Source organism: Taudactylus pleione, unplaced genomic scaffold (genome assembly GCF_031769625.1).
Source record: "Taudactylus pleione unplaced genomic scaffold, aTauple2 ptg001058l, whole genome shotgun sequence".
In the NCBI taxonomy this organism is placed as follows: domain Eukaryota; kingdom Metazoa; phylum Chordata; class Amphibia; order Anura; family Myobatrachidae; genus Taudactylus; species Taudactylus pleione.
Window position 1 is genome coordinate 613,284 of NW_028285459.1, and position 19,330 is coordinate 632,613.

Genomic DNA, 19,330 nt, shown 5'->3' on the forward strand with positions numbered 1-19,330 from the left:
CAGCCGGCCCTTTACTTATGACACAGGCGCACGCTTGGCACTACTTTGTTGATGCACGTGCAGCTACTGCGCACACAATTCACAAACACAGAAAATAATTTTTTTTTTGGTTTGGACTGGAGTGTACTTTGGGGGTTACAGCACCCTTTAACGGTCAAGCCAGCCGGCCCTTTACTTATGACACAGGCGCACGCTTGGCACTACTTTGTTGATGCACGTGCGGCTACTGCGCACACAATTCACAAACACAGAAAATAATTTTTTTTTTGGTTTGGACTGGAGTGTACTTTCGGGGGTTACAGCACCCTTAACGGTCAAGCCAGCCGGCCCTTTACTTATGACACAGGCGCACGCTTGGCACTACTTTGTTGATGCACGTGCGGCTACTGCGCACACAATTCACAAACACAGAAAATAATATTTTTTTTGGTTTGGACTGGAGTGTACTTTCGGGGGTTACAGCACCCTTTAACGGTCAAGCCAGCCGGCCCTTTACTTATGACACAGGCGCACGCTTGGCACTACTTTGTTGATGCACGTGCGGCTACTGCGCACACAATTCACAAACACAGAAAATAATATTTTTTTTGGTTTGGACTTGAGTGTACTTTGGGGGTTACAGCACCCTTTAACGGTCAAGCCAGCCGGCCCTTTACTTATGACACAGGCGCACGCTTGGCACTACTTTGTTGATGCACGTGCGGCTACTGCGCACACAATTCACAAACACAGAAAAATATGAGATATGGTAAGAACTTACCCTTGTTATCTCTATTTCTACGAAGTCCATAGGGTTCCACAGGATACCTTGGGTATAGGTGTGACGTCAGTCGCAGGGCACCAAAGAGTTAAGCTTTCAGCCTCCCAGGATGCACTAGGTCCCCCTCCTATACCCCGCCCCCGGGCCAAGGCACCTCAGTTAGTTACCAAGCCATAGGCCGGAGGAGGAGAAGGAAGAGAGAGAACAAAGATCTGGACACATACAAGAATCACATTCTCACCAGAGGGAGACGGAAAACCGGTGACCAGAGCAAAGCCCATCTGCAGCACAGGTGCGACAGGGCGGGAGTCCTGTGGAACCCTATGGACTTCGTAGAAATAGAGATAACAAGGGTAAGTTCTTACCATATCTCATATTTTCTACTTCAGGGTCCATAGGGTATCCACAGGATACCTTGGGGATGTCCCAAAGCAGTATCCTTTAAGGGTGGGGACGCTCCTGTGCAGAAAGGAGAATCCGCCGCCCGAAGGAAGCATCCTGAGAGGCGAAGGTGTCAAACCTGTAATACCTCACGAAGGTATGGACAGAAGACCACGTAGCAGCCTTGCAGATCTGAACTGCCGAGGCACCACGTCGAGCTGCCCACGAAGGACCCACAGACCTAGTGGAATGAGCCTTCAGAGAAGGAGGGACCGGTAGGCCTTCATGAAGATAAGCTTCAGAAATAGCCATACGGATCCAGGCTGCCAAAGTTTGCTTTGAAGCAGGCCAACCCTTTTTACAGAAGCCATAGAGGACAACAAAGCGTCCGACTTCCTAAACAAAGAAGTGCGGTCAACATAAGTCCTTAAGGCCCGCACAACATCCAAAGAGGCCTCACCCACGGAAAGACCCGGTGAGTTAAAGGCCGGAACAACTATTTCCTCGTTAACATGAAACTGGGAAACAACTTTGGGAAGAAACTCGGGCCGAGTGCGGAGCACTGCCCTGTTCCCATGAAAAACCAAGAAAGGGGGTCTACAAGAAAGAGCCCCTAACTCAGAAACACGTCTGGCTGAAGCAACGGCCAGAAGGAAAACAGTCTTAGCTGTTAGCCATTTAATATCCACTGCGCCCAGTTGTTCAAACGGCGGTCCTTGGAGAGCCCTCAGGACCACAGCCAAATCCCAAGGCGCCACAGGTGGAACAAAGGGCGGCTGAATACGGAGAACACCTTGCATAAAGGTGCGCACATCCGGGATTGTAGCAATCCTACGGTGAAACCAGACAGATAGGGCCGAAACCTGTACCTTCAAAGAAGCAAGGCGAAGCCCATGATCTAGTCCCGCTTGCAGGAAGGCGAGAATCCGAGACAGACGAAACTCCCGCGGTGCATAACCTCTCGGTCGACACCACTGGAAGAACGTATGCCACACGCGATGGTATATCCTCGCGGAAGACGGTTTCCGAGCTCGTAACATGGTACGCACCACAGAGCTGGAAAACCCCCAGGACCTCAGTATGGCCGTCTCAACAGCCACGCCGCCAAAGACAGCCGAGTCAGGTCCGGGTGAAGACAAGGACCCTGAGACAGAAGGTCCGGTCGTAGCGGCAACCGCAGAGGACTGTCCACGGACAGACCCTGAAGGTCTGAGAACCAGTGCCATCTGGGCCACGCGGGAGCTATCAACAGGAGCGTCCCTCCTTCCTGTTTGAATTTCCGGATTACCCGTGGAAGAAGGGAGACCGGAGGGAACAGGTATGCGAACCTGAACGTCCACCAGACGGACAGAGCATCCACCAGAGACGCCCCTTCGTCTCTTGTGCGAGACCCGTACACCGGCAACCTGTTGTTGTGCCGGGACGCCATGAGGTCGATTTCTGGAAGACCCCACCTGTCCACCAGTAGTTGAAAAACGTCCGGGTGCAGGGACCATTCCCCTGGATGAACGTCCTGGCGACTTAGAAAGTCCGCCTCCCAATTTAGCACTCCCGGGATGAAGACCGCTGATATGGCCGGAAGATTGCGCTCCGCCCAAACCAGGATCCGAGAGACCTCTACGAGAGCCGCCCGACTGCGAGTTCCTCCTTGCCTGTTTATGTAGGCCACGGTGGTAGCATTGTCCGACTGGACCTGCACCGGGTGACCCTGGAGAAACCGCTGTGCCTGCAGGAGAGCATTGAAGACCGCACGGAGTTCCAAGATATTTATTGGAAGCTCCGCTTCTGTCGGTGTCCACCTGCCCTGGAACAAGTGTGGACCCGAAACTGCTCCCCAGCCCCGAAGACTGGCGTCCGTTGTCAACAGGACCCAATTTGGAACCCAGAACGGACGTCCCTTGTTGAGGTGGGTCGTCTTTAACCACCACGCAAGGGACAGGCGAACCTCCGGGGTGAGCACAATCGTCTGGAACTTCAGAGACTGAGGCAGCCCGTTCCACTTGGACAGGATCAGGTGCTGCAGAGGTCTGGAGTGAAACTGGGCGTATTCCACCATGTCGAACACCGACACCATGGAGCCCAGTAACCTCATCGCCGAGTGTAAGGACACCCGGCGGCTGTGCAGACAACTGCGCACCCTTGACTGTAAAGCAGAGATCTTGTCCTCCGTCACGAAGATCCTTTGCTGTCCCGAGTCCAATAAGGCTCCAAGATGCAGAATCCTCCGAGACGGGATTAGAGTGGACTTCTGCCAGTTGATTAGCCAGCCGTGCCGTTGCAGCAGTGCAATGGTCAGGTCCAAGTGGTGTAACAGGAGCTCTGGAGATCCTGCCACCAATAACAGGTCGTCCAAGTACGGCAACATGCGGACTCCTTGCAGCCGCAGAGAAGCCGCCATGACCGCCATAGCGTCCTGTATGTCCAATGACACCATGTAGTCCCCAGGTTCCAGCGCCAGAATGATGGACCGTAGGGTCTCCATCCGAAACTTCGGGACCCGCAAAGACTTGTTGAGTGCTTTGAGGTTGAGAATCGGACGATATGACCCATTGGGTTTCTGTACCAAAAATAGATTTGAATAGAAACCCTGGCCCCTCTGGGAGAATGGAACAGGCACTATAACTCCAGCCTGGAGCATAGTGTGCAATACCTTCCGCAGCTCCGTAGCCTTGTTCCGGTCTGACGGTAGACCCGTGGTGAAGAATCGAGCCGGGGGTCTGTGCCGGAAGGAGAGGGCGTACCCGTGAGAGACCACCTCCAGAACCCAAGTGTCTGTCGTAGTGAACGACCAACACCGGGAGAACTGCAGCAGGCGGCCTCCCACCCTGGGATCCCCCAAGGGGAGACCCGGACCGTCAGGCCGCAGGCTTGTCATCTGGCTTGGGGGCCGGACGTCTGGTACTCCATGCCTGTTTCCGGGGCTTGACCGATTTCTTAGGGCCAGCCTGTCGAGGAAACGACTGTGGTTTGGGCCTGCCCTGGGCCCTAGATGACCGAAAGGACGATGGTCCAGAACCAGAAGGAGCAGCGGCCGACGGGAGACAAGCAGATTTGGCTGCCGCCAGCGTGGCCACAATCTTATCCAGATCCGGACCGAAGAGAACTTCTCCGGTAAACGGCAACGCTTCCAGACCTTTCTTGGATCTGCGTCCGCCTTCCAGGATCGCAGCCACAAGGTGCGACGAGCAGCTACCGCTGCTGAAGAAATTCTAGACACCAGAGTACTAATGTCTAGAGCCGCCTCGTTGATGTAGGTGGCCGAATCACGGAGATTGCCAATCAACTCTGCCTGTTCGGCCGGACAGTCGGATTCAAAAGAAGCCTCTAATGAATCCGCCCAGCGCTCCATCGCTCTGGCAACCCAGCAAATGGCCATAGCCGGCCGTGCTGCCCCCCCTGCAAGGGAATAAGCGGACTTCAGGCAGATTTCTACCTTGCGGTCCGTAGCATCCTTAAGGGAGGACATGGATGGCATCGGCAATGTGGCACTACGGACAAGACGGGTCACGTGAGAATCCACCTGTGGAGGGGATTCACACTTCGCAAAATAATTATCCGCGAACGGATAAGCCACCGCCAGGCGTCTCTGCGGCTGGTATCTTTTGCCAGGTTGTTTCCACGCCTCCTCTAAATGGTCCACCAACTGACCCGAAAGAGGAAAGACTGTGGCATCGCCCTTCACATCTTTGAAAAAGGCATACTTAGATTTAGCCGCTGGGGGAACTTCGTCCTCAATCACCAAGGCTGTGCGGACCGCCCGAATAAGTCCAGGAATATATACTTTGGACTTAGCATCAGCGTCCTTAGTATGGAAAGGTTCCTGATCGTAAGGATCCAGAATCTCCCCATCATCAGACGTCCCTTCGTCATCCTCATAAGGAGCGGACAGAGACGCCACCGGCCTTTTATGAGGCCGCATCACAGACTCCCCTTGCAACACATCCGACAAGTGCTGTACAGAACTCGTCAGGGAGTTAACCCACGCTGGCTCCTGAGAACCCGGGAGCGGGGAAATAGGGAGACTGTGGGGTACCACCAATTGTCGTGGGAACCCCTGCATGGGTGACGACACCACAGACTGCTGGGACAAACCCATCGGAGTAAACGCGGGCTGCGGAGCTAACTGGCCCACAAAGCTGTTAACGCCTGAGCGAAACAAGCCCAGGGCGGCTCCTGTACCGGTGCTGTAACCGTAATAGGCCGCGCCATGGACAAACACTGCCGGCAAAGGCCCTCCGCGCTACCCTCCCCCTCCGCTAACGGTACTTTGCACGTGGTACACTGTAGCCGGAGGGGAAAATCACTTTCAGACATTATGGCACCACGTATGTGACCTCTCTCACCAATTAAGTATTAAATAGGCGAGAGACCACCCTGCAGCACCGCACCGCAAGGGCTTTAGCAGAAAGAACAGGGACAGTAATAAAGCTGACAGTTTAGAGAAGAAAAGTTACAGGCAGCGCTAGCACAGTCACATACAATGCAGAGAAATAACAATTCCTGCACTAACAGCGCTGATCACTCAACTACACAGACACAGGGCCTGGTAGGACACAGCGCTGCATACACAGACCTGAGCCACAGCGGAGGAGAGGTATGCGGGGGGACCCAGACCACGATGCTTCCTTCCAGACTTCCAGCAGCGTTCACCATGCGTTGCAGAGAAGATGGCCGCCGAGGAGCAGAGAGAAGCTGGCCTGGGGGAGGAGCGCTGACACAGGACCAGTCAGCACAGTGCAGAGAGGGCTGTGTGCAGCGGGGGAGGCGCCGGCTGTGAGACAGGGAAGGCGCGCTCCCCTGGCATGCATTTAACCCCTGGGACGCCGCAGCGCTACCGCTCTGCTGCGGTCTGCTGTCCCAGGGGGTAGTGGAAGCGCAGGTTGGTCGCCTGGCTCCACGCTGCAGCCAGTCCCCAGGGAGCCCCCTGCCTGGGGACTTAGGACCATGTGATCAGCGGGGACCCACCGCGGGACCCCGCTGCTTACCTCTGTCCCCCTTGAATCCGGCCATGGTCCGGAGCATCTGGGGTCACCGCTAGCTGTGACCCCAGACGCCCACCAGCATCCCCGGATCAGTACCGGCGTTCTGGTACCGGCGGGGTGTAGGGAAGACAGCATGGACGTCAGGACTGACTGTCCATGCTGTTCATGCAGATGTGCAGCCACCGCTGCATGAAGAAAAAGCTTCAGGGGCTCTTCTAGCCCCCACTCCAACAGGTGCACCCGACTCCGGCCGGGCACCAAACTAAACTGAGGTGCCTTGGCCCGGGGGCGGGGTATAGGAGGGGGACCTAGTGCATCCTGGGAGGCTGAAAGCTTAACTCTTTGGTGCCCTGCGACTGACGTCACACCTATACCCAAGGTATCCTGTGGATACCCTATGGACCCTGAAGTAGAAATAATTTTATTTTGGTTTGGACTGGAGTGTACTTTGGGGGCTACAGCACCCTTTAACGGTCAAGCCAGCCGGCCCTTTACTTATGACACAGGCGCACGCTTGGCACTACTTTGTTGATGCACGTGCGGCTACTGCGCACACAATTCACAAACACAGAAAATAATTTTTTTTTTGGTTTGGACTGGAGTGTACTTTGGGGGCTACAGCACCCTTTAACGGTCAAGCCAGCCGGCCCTTTACTTATGACACAGGCGCACGCTTGGCACTACTTTGTTGATGCACGTGCGGCTACTGCGCACACAATTCACAAACACAGAAAATAATTTTTTTTTTGGTTTGGACTGGAGTGTACTTTCGGGGGTTACAGCACCCTTAACGGTCAAGCCAGCCGGCCCTTTACTTATGACACAGGCGCACGCTTGGCACTACTTTGTTGATGCACGTGCGGCTACTGCGCACACAATTCACAAACACAGAAAATAATATTTTTTTTGGTTTGGACTGGAGTGTACTTTGGGGGTTACAGCACCCTTTAACGGTCAAGCCAGCCGGCCCTTTACTTATGACACAGGCGCACGCTTGGCACTACTTTGTTGATGCACGTGCGGCTACTGCGCACACAATTCACAAACACAGAAAATAATTTTTTTTTTGGTATGGACTGGAGTGTACTTTGGGGGTTACAGCACCCTTAACGGTCAAGCCAGCCGGCCCTTTACTTATGACACAGGTGCACGCTTGGCACTACTTTGTTGATGCACGTGCGGCTACTGCGCACACAATTCACAAACACAGAAAATAATTTTTTTTTTGGTTTGGACTGGAGTGTACTTTCGGGGGTTACAGCACCCTTAACGGTCAAGCCAGCCGGCCCTTTACTTATGACACAGGCGCACGCTTGGCACTACTTTGTTGATGCACGTGCGGCTACTGCGCACACAATTCACAAACACAGAAAATAATTTTTTTTTTGGTTTGGACTGGAGTGTACTTTCGGGGGTTACAGCACCCTTAACGGTCAAGCCAGCCGGCCCTTTACTTATGACACAGGCGCACGCTTGGCACTACTTTGTTGATGCACGTGCGGCTACTGCGCACACAATTCACAAACACAGAAAATTATTTTTTTTTGGTTTGGACTGGAGTGTACTTTCGGGGGTTACAGCACCCTTTAACGGTCAAGCCAGCCGGCCCTTTACTTATGACACAGGCGCACGCTTGGCACTACTTTGTTGATGCACGTGCGGCTACTGCGCACACAATTCACAAACACAGAAAATTATTTTTTTTTGGTTTGGACTAGAGTGTACTTTCGGGGGTTACAGCACCCTTTAACGGTCAAGCCAGCCGGCCCTTTACTTATGACACAGGCGCACGCTTGGCACTACTTTGTTGATGCACGTGCGGCTACTGCGCACACAATTCACAAACACAGAAAATATATTATTTTTTTAGCACTTGGGGGGAGCACCCCTGATGGACAGAGCACCCCCTGGACAACACTACAGCACTCCTTTAGGACTGGGACACTGCACAGGACTTTGGAGTGGACACAGCCCCTATGGAGAACTGACTGCACAACACAGTCCAGCCAGCCCCTATGGACTTTGAAGTAGTGGACACAGCCCCTATTAACAACAGCAGCACAGCACAACACAGCCAGCCCCTATGGACTTTGAAGTAGTGGACAACAGCAGCACTACACTACACTACACTACACAGCCCTAACTCCCACCCTCCGTCTTCACTGTCCACAGCCGAGTGAGAAAATGGCGCCGACGCGGGTACCTTATATAGGATCCAAAACCCGCGAGACTCGGAAGGCGGGATGATGACGTTTTGCCTCGATTTCAGATCCGAGTCAGGCGGGAAAAGTCGAGCCTGACTCGGATCGGACTCGGATCGGGGGGGCTCGGGGGGGTTCGGATTTCAGAAATCCGAACCCGCTCACCCCTAATACATACATATATATATATATATATATATATACATACATACACACACACACACATACATACATACATACATATATACACATACATACACACATTCAGCCAGACGATCTGGATACATTTACCGAGCTGAACAGCCCCTCAGGAAAAAAACATGCGGCACTCCTCAGTAGTTGTGACAAAGTGATATTTTGTCACAAATCACATAGGTTCAGTTGATGTTTCAAGACCCATTGGTTTTCTCATCAAGACATGTCCTGATGAAAAGACAGATGGGTCTTAAAACGTCGACAGCACCTACTGAGGAGGGCCACCTGTTTGTTTCCTGAGGGGCTGTTCAGCTCGGTATGGGAAGTTGTTGGGGGCACCAGTCAAAATTTTGCCTAGGGCTCCAAATGGGCTAGGGCCGGCTCTGCAGATGTGTCCTCATTCATCTAGCCTCAATACACCATGCAGCGCGGCTTGCCTGAGGCGAGTGAGCCGTCACGTCCCGTCCTACTCTACTATCGCCGGGCATCTTTTTTGCAATGCGTGCAACAAGGATGCACCAGCAGAATATGTCGATTAATTTCATATGTGACACTTGTATATTTGTGCGCACCGGAGTCTTTATATAAGCTACAGCGGAAGTCGGAATAAAAAAAGATGCGGCTGCTACATCGTAGCACTTCATATACAGCTTGAAAGACTCAGTTGCACACAGATATATTAAAGTGTCACTCAGCAAATTAATCAGCATAGTCTCCTGGTTTGTCCTAGTCGCATTGCATTGCTCGAATTCAATTGGAGGCGAAATTTATCGCCGATTACGTAATTTTCACCTATTTCAAATATTCCCATATTCAATTACATTGACTTTTCGCAGGAGCAAAAAGTCAAAGTAAAAAAAACACGGTAATAATTTTTCACCAGTCTTTAGCAGGCGAAAAAAAAAAAATGCATAATTGGGGTTCAGGGGTGCAGGCTTAAAAGGGAATGCCACCTTAAAATGAAATGTGTAAAAAAAAAAAAAAATTCGGGACACCCCAAAAAAATGTAAAATTTTGGGCAGAAAAAAAAATAGGGGAATAGTGTTTAAAAATAGCGAAATAGGTTCAGGGGTATTCTGTAAGTATGCGGCAGGTGTATTCTAGAATAGGCTACTAGCGGCAGGAACTTTTTTGCAGAATATTTTAAAAATTAGTTTAGGGACTTAAAAATTTGTTAGTACCCATTTTCATGTACCCCAAATTTGATGGGACCACTTTTAAAAACAAACAAAAAAAAAGCTTAGTGCTCTTCTGCATCACTTCTTCAATGTCGGGAAAACACACCTGCCGCGGCTATTTAAAAATGCAGAACACATTCTGCAGGGCTAAATGGGGGTACCCAGACTGAACCCCCATGTCTGGACATCTTTAGGGGGTTCCTAGGAACAAAACCCGAAAATTGACATGACTTTTCGCCGATCCAGGTTTTGCCTACTTTGGAATTGAATATGGGGAATAGCAGGCACGCGCCCGATACTTTTTTGCCTGGAAAACAGGTGAAGGAGGCGAAAAGTCTGGACATTTCGCCTCAAATTGAATATGGGCATGATGCATTTTCGGAAAAAAAGATGCAAGGCGCTAGCAGAGTCTCAAAGGACCAGGCGCACCATGAGTAGCAGTCTGGCGCGACTGCAGCAAAGACGGGTGAGGACACATCTGTATATCCACAGAAGTCCTTCAACATTATAATATGAAGCAAAGACAGCTAATAAGTTTTTCACTTAATAAGAAACAATCTTAAAAGAAAATTGATTCAGTTAATTTAATTCACTATCATAGGGTAGAATTATGTTGCAAAGTTAATAATAAATTTCACAAAATAACTTGTCTAATAAAGGCTAACTTTGGTAACACTAACATTTACACTAGAGGAAAACAATCTGTACAGATGTGTCCTTGCTCATCTAGCCTCAATACGCCATGAGAAAGTCACGTGAGCGTGACTAAGCGAGTTAAGGTCTCCACCCACACCTTTCCCTGCACGCAAGTGAACATAGCATCATCCTGCTCCGATATCAGCCCAGCCAGGATTAATACAGCCGCCTGGAGAAATGCCGCTGAGGACGCTCGGACAGACGACCCGTGAGATGCCAGCAGCTGCCGTGGTCATTTTAAATTAAGCAGCTATACCTGACCTCACTACCAGCAGTGTTAATATACGTATGTGTTGGAGCGTCTACTTATAATTCCAAAATCCAGATGGAATCAAAGGGTTCCTGAGTAATACGGACACAGGATTACAGGAAATCCCTGTTTTTTAAGAATCTTCTTTGCTTATTTTACATAGCCCATACGATATACAAGGACTGCTTGATTATACAAATATTTATACATGATTACCAAGTGGTCTTTGAGACTTTGATACCTTTTTTACTCTGCTTGATTAAGCGAATACTGACAAATATTAACAAGCTGTCTTCACCAGTAGACTTGTCGAAGCTGGTTTAGTGGCTGAGACAGAATCAGTGTAAAAATAGCTTGGAGCGACGCCATCTTGCGAATGGCAACCAGACTCCATCTTAACAATAAGAATCTGCACGACGCCATTTTGCGAATGGCCCTCCAGCACCATTTTAAGTTATAACTCACGATCTAAGTACAGATGGCAATGTTTTTGGTAATCCTTTTAGAAGCCATGACAAGCCCATTCTGGGGACAACCTTGCATAGAAAAATACCAAAACCACTAGAAAAACAGCTTTCTGAGAAAAGTAATTAGAAAAGACAATACACCAGGAACTGTGGGTGTTTTTGCATGTAAATGGAGAGACCCCACATGTGGACAGGTGTAGCTGTGGCAATTGTAATATGGCCCAGACACTTGAATTTGACTGAATGAACGGGTTTGAAATCTGCTTGAAAAGAACTGACACAGGTATCCTAATTAGGCAGAAGAAAACTTTTAAACTCACTGTCAGACAGGATGGCACCAGCAATCGGCTGGGGGTCTCCACCCTGTTTGAGAGTGAAGCTCACTGCCCATAACACATTGCATTGCAGTTTAAAAATGTTAGTAAGGGATGATATATATATATATATATATATATATATTAAATCCATCATAAATAGACTAAAATGCATAAACACCGCACATTACGCACAGTTGCGCTGTTAACATAACGCACATTAGCGAATGCATGATATCCTGCATGTGAACGCTGTTTATTAGCTTCATGCGTACGCATCTGCCACAAGTTAACTAGCGTCTTTTCCCAAACCCATAATACTTACACACTGCACACTCAAGTAAAAGGTTCCATAGCTTCAAAGTGTAATATCCTGGGTTTATTCATTTATTGCTAATGTTGTGAAATAAAAGATTATTTGGTATCTAAGATTTAGTACATGATAAGCAAACAGTGTTTGGTGTTGTACTGATCGACTCTTTCTCATCAGCTTTCCGGTAGCATCGGTGAGAAGATCGCAACCTGCATTCTCAACTTATGAACAGTAGAGATATAAAACACTAAAATGTACTTTGTAAAATTAACAGCTTAGATTTGCATGCAGGGGGGATAGAGGAGACAATAGGCTGTCGGAGGCTGACCTGTGTCCATTTGAATCAACCTGTTAAATATCCTGTAACAGATGCACCCGCACTGGGAACCAATGAACCATGCCAAACTTTTCTATTGTATTGCTTATCCCTGTAAGGGTATAAATGTGCTTACAGACTCCAATCTGGAGTCTTCATGCTGATGCTGTTGATGGAAGTTTTTTAAGGATGCCGGTAAATGGTCCCAGTGCGCGTGCGTATGTATAACTGTACCTTGGGTCTGTATAATTTCTTTGCGCTAAATTGTCTTTAGTTCACAGCGTGTAACCTACTGTTTTTATGTTGAATAATATACTTTGTGCTTTGGAAACACATTTTCAAGGTCTGAAGGCTTTTATTTTACTGTATGACTGCATACGCATATAGCGTCAATTTTAGAAGGTATAGGCAGGTTTTAGAAGGTATAGGCAGGAGCGTATAGAGGTTTAAATTCAGTATCCTTAGACTTTTAATACCTTTTTTGATACTTTGTCTCCAACAAATGGATTAAAAGCCACATTGGATTTTTTTAAAAAGCAAACAGGATTTTATGTGCAATAAGACATCGGTGTTATAGTTATTGATTTTTTTTCTATATATATATATATATATATATACATACATACATACATACATACACACACACACACACACACCACGTGTACATGAACCGGCACTCTGCTGGCAGCTGGCACCAACTGAAACTGGCTAGAATGCCTTCCTCTAAGGGAACAAAAGCCCATACATAATCCGATAAGAACAAACAGGCGGCACTCCCAGGCTGGTGTAAAAATGATTGCTAAATACACTCGTTTTTACACCAGCCTGGGAGTGCCGCCTGTTTGTTCTTATCGGATTATATTATTGTTTTTTACGCTGTTTATATAGAATCAATTGCGCAGCTCATGTTTTTCTATATGCTGTTTATATATATATAAACCTTCACAGGAGGTTTCTATTTAGCTGAAGCTAATTGTATACAGAAGTCACACCTTATGGGAAGAAGTTCAGAAGCACTTGGGAGTTAATTGTTGATGCAGTACAGTATGGCTGGCGTGAGTGAGTTGCCAGGTCCCATGCAACACAGCTAGCGTAAGATGATTATTTTGCCGAAAATGCGTCTATGCCTAACCATGGTTTTCCATTACAGACATTAAAAGGGTGAAAATATACGGACCAGTGCCCTAACCATTCAGGGAATTAGGTCCAAGCAATTGGTGATTTATGTTGCCTTAAAAGGGGAAAAATTCTCCAACAGAATCCAAATGCTAAACAAGGTCCTTTCTGGCGCAAGTTTCCCCAATTGAGTAGTCAGTTAATAGTTATTGAAGATTCGTATTATGTCATTAATACAAAACATGTCTTGATTGTCTGGTACAGCATGTGAAACTGCATAAACCTTGTTACGCATTTCACAGGACTGCTGCCACCGTTTTTGATAAGCAATTATGCTAAGAGATATCTGTGTCATCTATGTTCAACCTTTTAGGTTATTTTTATTATTCAGCTTTGTTTATCACCACATGTGATCCGCAGCGCTGTACAGGGGGCCAATGACAAGACAGTACTGGTTAATACAATAAGCCACTGGTTCTCAGTCCTCAGGACCCCCAACAGAGCATGTTTTCCAGGTCTCCTCACAGAATTACAAGTGAAATAATTAACTCCACCTGTGGAACTTTTAAAATGTGTCAGTGAGTAATGAATACACCTGTGCACCTGTTGTGTGACCTAGAAAGCATGACCTGTGTGGGGTCCCGAGGACAGAGTTTGAAAACCTCTGCAATAAGAAATACAATATACAATTAGCATATAACACTACAACTCTCAACATAGTTACTGATGCCAGTGAGGCAAGGGGAATATTCATTACAAGCTGAAACCTGTACGCAAAGGCTAGGGCGCAACTAAAAGGTTAAGAGCCACTAGAAGAGGATACGAAGGAAAGACAAAGATGAAGTGAAGTCTCAGGCAGTGTCCAAGGAGTAAAGAGTGTAGTTTGTGAGCAAGAGTAGTAGATGCTGAGACCGGAGGGACCTGCTCATGGGAGCTTACTTAGTAAGGGGTCAGGGAGACAAACAGATGACAGGGGAGCTGAGGGTGGAGTGGGGGAGATGTAGGATGAAAGAGGGTGAGGTGAACTTTGTGACAACATAGTTAAGCAGTGAGCTGATATGCGTTTATGAACAAGTGGGTTTTCAGCACCCATTTAAAGCTATGCAGGTTAGGGGATAGTCTAATAGAACGAGGGAAAACATTTCAGTAATGGGGGGGGGGGGGGAAGCACAGGAGAAATCTTGGATTCGCGAGTGAGAGATGGTAAAAAGACGGGAGAAAAGGTGATGGTCATTGGCCGACCGGAGTGGGCGAGAGGGAGTATGTAGGGAGAAGAGGTTAGAGATGTAGGTAACAGTGGAGTTGGAAAGGGCCTTATACGCAAGAGTGAGTAGTTTGAAGAGAGTTCTGTAGGGGAGAGTAAACCAGTGTAGGGCTTAGCAGAGAGATTTGGCAGATGTGGAGCATTGGGAGAGGAAGATCAGTCTAGCTGCAGCGTTAAGTACAGATAGGAGAGGAGCGAGACTGGAACAGGGGAGGCCAGTATGGAGATGGTGGTAATAATAGTCGAGACGAAAAATGATCAGTGAGGTTGTTTTACTTGTGCATAATATATTCATGTTAATTAAGTTTTATTTCATACACTGGTCCAGTAATCATCTTTATGTGTATCTAATAGCAGTTCTCTTTCCTTGTTCATTGATACTATTGTGGGATTGACGTAGTTCCCCTTTGCTGCTTGTAGGCACCATTATTTAAATCATAATCTCTATAGAGGTCATCACGCACTATAAGGATTTTCTTTTTCATTATTATCTCAAGCCTAATAAGACAGTAATAATGGACTTGTGCATATGAATATAACGATGCAATGGTAACGGACCATCACATCAAAAGAAATTGATGGAGGAAAAATCACAATGGTTCACAGATGCGCAGTGACTTGTAACATGTTACATGTAGTACAAGCCAAGCTTAACGAATTCAGCTTAACGCTCTCATACCATCTCATGGTGACAAACATCGGAAAGCCAACAAATGGTAAAAAAGCTACCATCAGAAGAAAATCATTTATAGTCTCAAACCATCAATGTCCATCACTACAAAACAGTACAGGTCACTAAACTAATATGAAGGATCCTCGAATTTACTATAATGACTCTACACCTGTACACAGACCTTCGTCCTGTACAGCAGTGTCTCCCTGTAGATGCTCTCCATATCCAGAAAGGTGACGTCATTTTTATCCTCTGTGACCGGGAGATTCAGACTCCTCTTCCGATGTGCGTAACATATATATCTGAAGTACAAAGCACATGTATTACCTACCAAGTAGGAGTCGCATTTTGTCATTGTCAACAAAATAACATAAATTGCTGTTGCCTAATAAAATAAAATCTGCAACTGTGTTGCAGCTAAACTAAATCCCATAAAAAAATATTAAAACTTTTATCATTTAATTGTTAAACATCAATGACCAAAACAATATGAATGTAATAATCATTCTATCTTCCATATTATGCTATGGAAGCAAATCATTACCGAAACCACTGCTATCAGCGTAAGCAGTTACAAAGCAGGGTTTTAATTTCATTGCAAAGAGCCAAATATATGAGGGATAATAGAAGATATTTCAGACTGAAGGTCACACCTCCATATCCATGCTGTCACCTTTTATCTCTCCTTACTTCCTCAACGAGTATCTCTTTACCGGTCACTTTTCTGACCAACAGCCGGCCCCGAAGCCAAAACCAAGATGACCAATCACACTTCCCTTCCACTGCTCTTCCGTCAGCGCAGTGGAAGGGAAGCGACGTCACATCCATTTCTCCTGAATGCGTGCCGTTGTCCCGCCTATAGAACGCTGAACGTAGTAAACTCGTCAGGGCCCTGTGTCTGTCGTGTAGGTTCGCTGGGTACGTGCACTATTTTTCATGGATGTAGAAGCAACCTTTGCTATATGTTAGAGATAGCGGCCACCACCTATACTTACATGTTCGATTCCTTATCCGGTGCAGCAGATACTGGGGAATTAGTATATTTCCTATAAACAACGGAATATGCGACTTGTACCCTTTCAGCTTCTGCTTCCATCTGACCCCGTGCAACTCTCTCCCCTGTCTCCATGGCCATATTAATAATGGGGCGTTTGGAGCTACAGCAACAGACCTCCACATATAAAAAATAGGCCCATAGTCATGACAGCATGATGTTGACAGGCCATTTGATATAAATCATAAGAGGTACAATTGTATTTCTATTTCCCACACAAAAATTAGTTTTTATTTCTTCTACCTATAAAGGGAGACATTGGGGCTGAGAGAATAGGTGTGTACACGCCCACATGGCATTGGCCACACCCACACAAAAATGGTCGCACTTCTCAGCTTTTCATAATAGGCCCTTGATCTTTTCAGCTCCAGGCCCATGTAATCCTAAATCCAGCCCTGCCTGTCTCACCCCCTGCCCCTCTCAGTAAACCACTTTCAGATCGTAAATTGTGGGTCGCACCCGGGTTTTGTGCATGAGTCTATCCCAGGTGCAACCCGCCTGAAACCCCTTTTAGACTGGCGTAGCGGTGTTACATGATAAGCCGGTGCTTGGAGAGGATCTCATCTCCAAGGGCCGGCTCTCTCTATGCAGTGAACGGGACCCGGGTTACCCATTCACACTGCACCATTAGCCGGATTGAACTCATGTTCAACTCTGCTCGTTACCCAGGTTGAAATGCTCAACCCAGGATATTTTAATTTGGCCCTGTCACACTGTGCAGTAACCCGGGTTGCTGCGCGTTCATGTGCAATAACCCGGGTTAATTGATGACAATGTGAAAGAGGTATTAACGATTCACTCGCACTCTCACCCCCTGCACCACTAAATTGCCTGTTTACCTCTCTCACTCCCTGCCCATCTCTCTGAAGGCAGGTACTCACTAGACAATATGTCCGATATTGCGGATTGGAGTGACATCTGGTACATTGTCTAGTGTGCACCCATAATATGCGCGCTCCCGCAGGTCATTAGTGACATTGCCTGTTGACCCTACTGCAGGCCGACAGGGGACGTCCCTTACATTGTCATGCTGCAGTATGCAGATTGTCCTGTAAACCCCTCGTTGGAGGCGGCATTGACAAGTGTGTATTCACTTGCCACATGACCGGTCCCTTTACCCATGATGGCGCGCTGGGTACATATCGGCTAATGTGTACCCAACTTAAATGATTCCCTCTGTCACCCCCTGCCCATTTCTCTAACAGATTACCTCTCTCACACCCTCCACTCTCATTGGGGCGATTCAATTCAGCGCGATGCTGGATAGTCCCGGGAAGGAGTTTGTCTCTGCCTGCTTGAGCTTGGTAACACCCGTGGATCGGGTAACTCGTTTTTTTGTTTTAAAACACCCATGGATTACTGCGGAGACCAGCGCTGGATGTAGGCGAGTATGAAATCATTCTTGCAGAGCCATGTTTTTGGGAAATCCTACTGGAGAAGAGGACAAACTCATCTGGTATAGGTAAGTATGTGTGAATGGGTAGGTGTGTGTAATAAACTTATACTGGACATGGTGTGTGTGTTTTGTCTTTTTTTAACTATTTATTTTACAGTGAAATTACAGGTGCCGCATGTCTGCTGGCACTTGTAGTTCCACAAGTGCAAAATGGCAGGCATGCTGGCACTTGTAGTTCCACTGTAAAGTACAATAGTGTGACATTATTTGGCCCCCCTATTACCCCCATTCCCACCACTCCAGGGGTATGGGGATGAGCCCCAGGCTTTAGCGTAAGCCTGTGGTGCTCGGGAGAGGGGGACCCTTTTTTGGGGGGTCCCCGACTCCCCCGAGATCACCGGCTTGTGCTGACCGACTTGGGGTGTAATGCTTTGGACCTGGAGCCCCGGTGATTGGGTCTCCGGGCTGTGGCATTACACCCCGGTCGGTTGGGTCTGGTGCTGGTCTTAAATATAGGGGGTACGCCACGTCTTTTTTGCCCCCTATATTTAAAACCAGCACTAGTCCCTGTAGCCTGGTGTTTGTTTCTAAAATACGGTGGAACCCTACACATTTTGTTCCCCGTATTTTTAGAAACCACCACTGACTGGCAAGCCTGGGGCTGGTTTGGCTTTTGGGGGGGAACCTTATGTTATTTTTTTTGTAAATTTTTGCTACTTTTTTTTACAGGTTCGACAAAAACGGGAATTTTCGGGACATATTCTAGGGACCCCCTAAAGATGTGTAGACATGGGGGATCACTATGGGTACCCCCATTTTTAACTACTGAAGGAAGTCGGGTTTCTAATAGGCGCGTAAAGTGCATAAATGTGACTTTGAAGAAAATGATGCAGAAGAGCATTTAGAATTTTTTTTGGGGAAAAATAACTATGTCCATCAAATTGGGGGTACTTGGAAATAGGGGTCAGCATATTTTAAAGTTGCTAAAGTGACTTGAAAAAATTGTGAAAAACCCACCTGTCGCAAGCAGCTGCAATGAAAAAAAAACACCTGGGGCATACTTGGGGACGCCCCCAGAGTCAAATTCGCTATTTTTTAACTTTGTCCCCCAACTTTTTTTTTTTTTTTGGCCCCCAAATTCAAAGTGCTTTTTTTGGGGTGTCCTGATTTTTTTTATTTTTTTTTTACACATCGTTTCGAGGGGTCATTCTGAAGGGTGCAGGCTATTTTTTTTAAGCCTACACCCCTAAACCCCAATTCTGCACTTTTTTCACCACCTATTCAGTGGTGAAAACTTATCCCCCTTTTTTTTTTCAAAGACTTTTTCGAACCTGAGAAAAGACTTTGAAATTGAATACGGTGTAAAACCAAAACCTCCTAAAATGACGTCATTGGTGCGAAAACATCGCAAAAATTGAGTTTTCGCTCCATATTGAATACCCCTACAAATGTACTGTTAGATTATTAAACCTATGTAGGAAAATCTTTCCTTGAAGTAATTTGCTTATACACCCTGAACAATGCGTTCCCTGATCTATATTATAGTATTTATTAGGTAATCAGATTACCTCTTGTCCTGCACTGCAATATATATACACTCAATAATGTACTCACTGACATGATTTCTAATGCATATACCAATCCAATCATACAATTGATCCGCATTGTACTGTATATTATGGCCCCCATTTAGTAAAAAGTTTTTATCACCAAAACAAGTGATAAATTTCACTGTATTATAAATGGTACTCCAGCCAATCAGCTCCCAACTATC

The 19,330-nt window shown here is 47.2% G+C and overlaps 1 protein-coding gene across 2 annotated transcripts in view; it reads right to left on the reverse strand.

Annotated features, from left to right (window-relative positions):
- The window catches only part of LOC148453944 (presenilin-associated rhomboid-like protein, mitochondrial), a 98,169-nt gene that overhangs the window by 77,130 nt on the left and 1,709 nt on the right, over nucleotides 1–19,330 (reverse strand). For both annotated transcript variants that reach the window (XM_088461466.1, XM_088461465.1), the window contains exon 2: nucleotides 15,288–15,408. In XM_088461466.1, coding sequence (XP_088317592.1) covers nucleotides 15,288–15,349 — 62 coding nt within the window. In that variant the 5' untranslated portion in view covers nucleotides 15,350–15,408. The remainder of the gene's footprint in view (nucleotides 1–15,287; nucleotides 15,409–19,330) is intronic.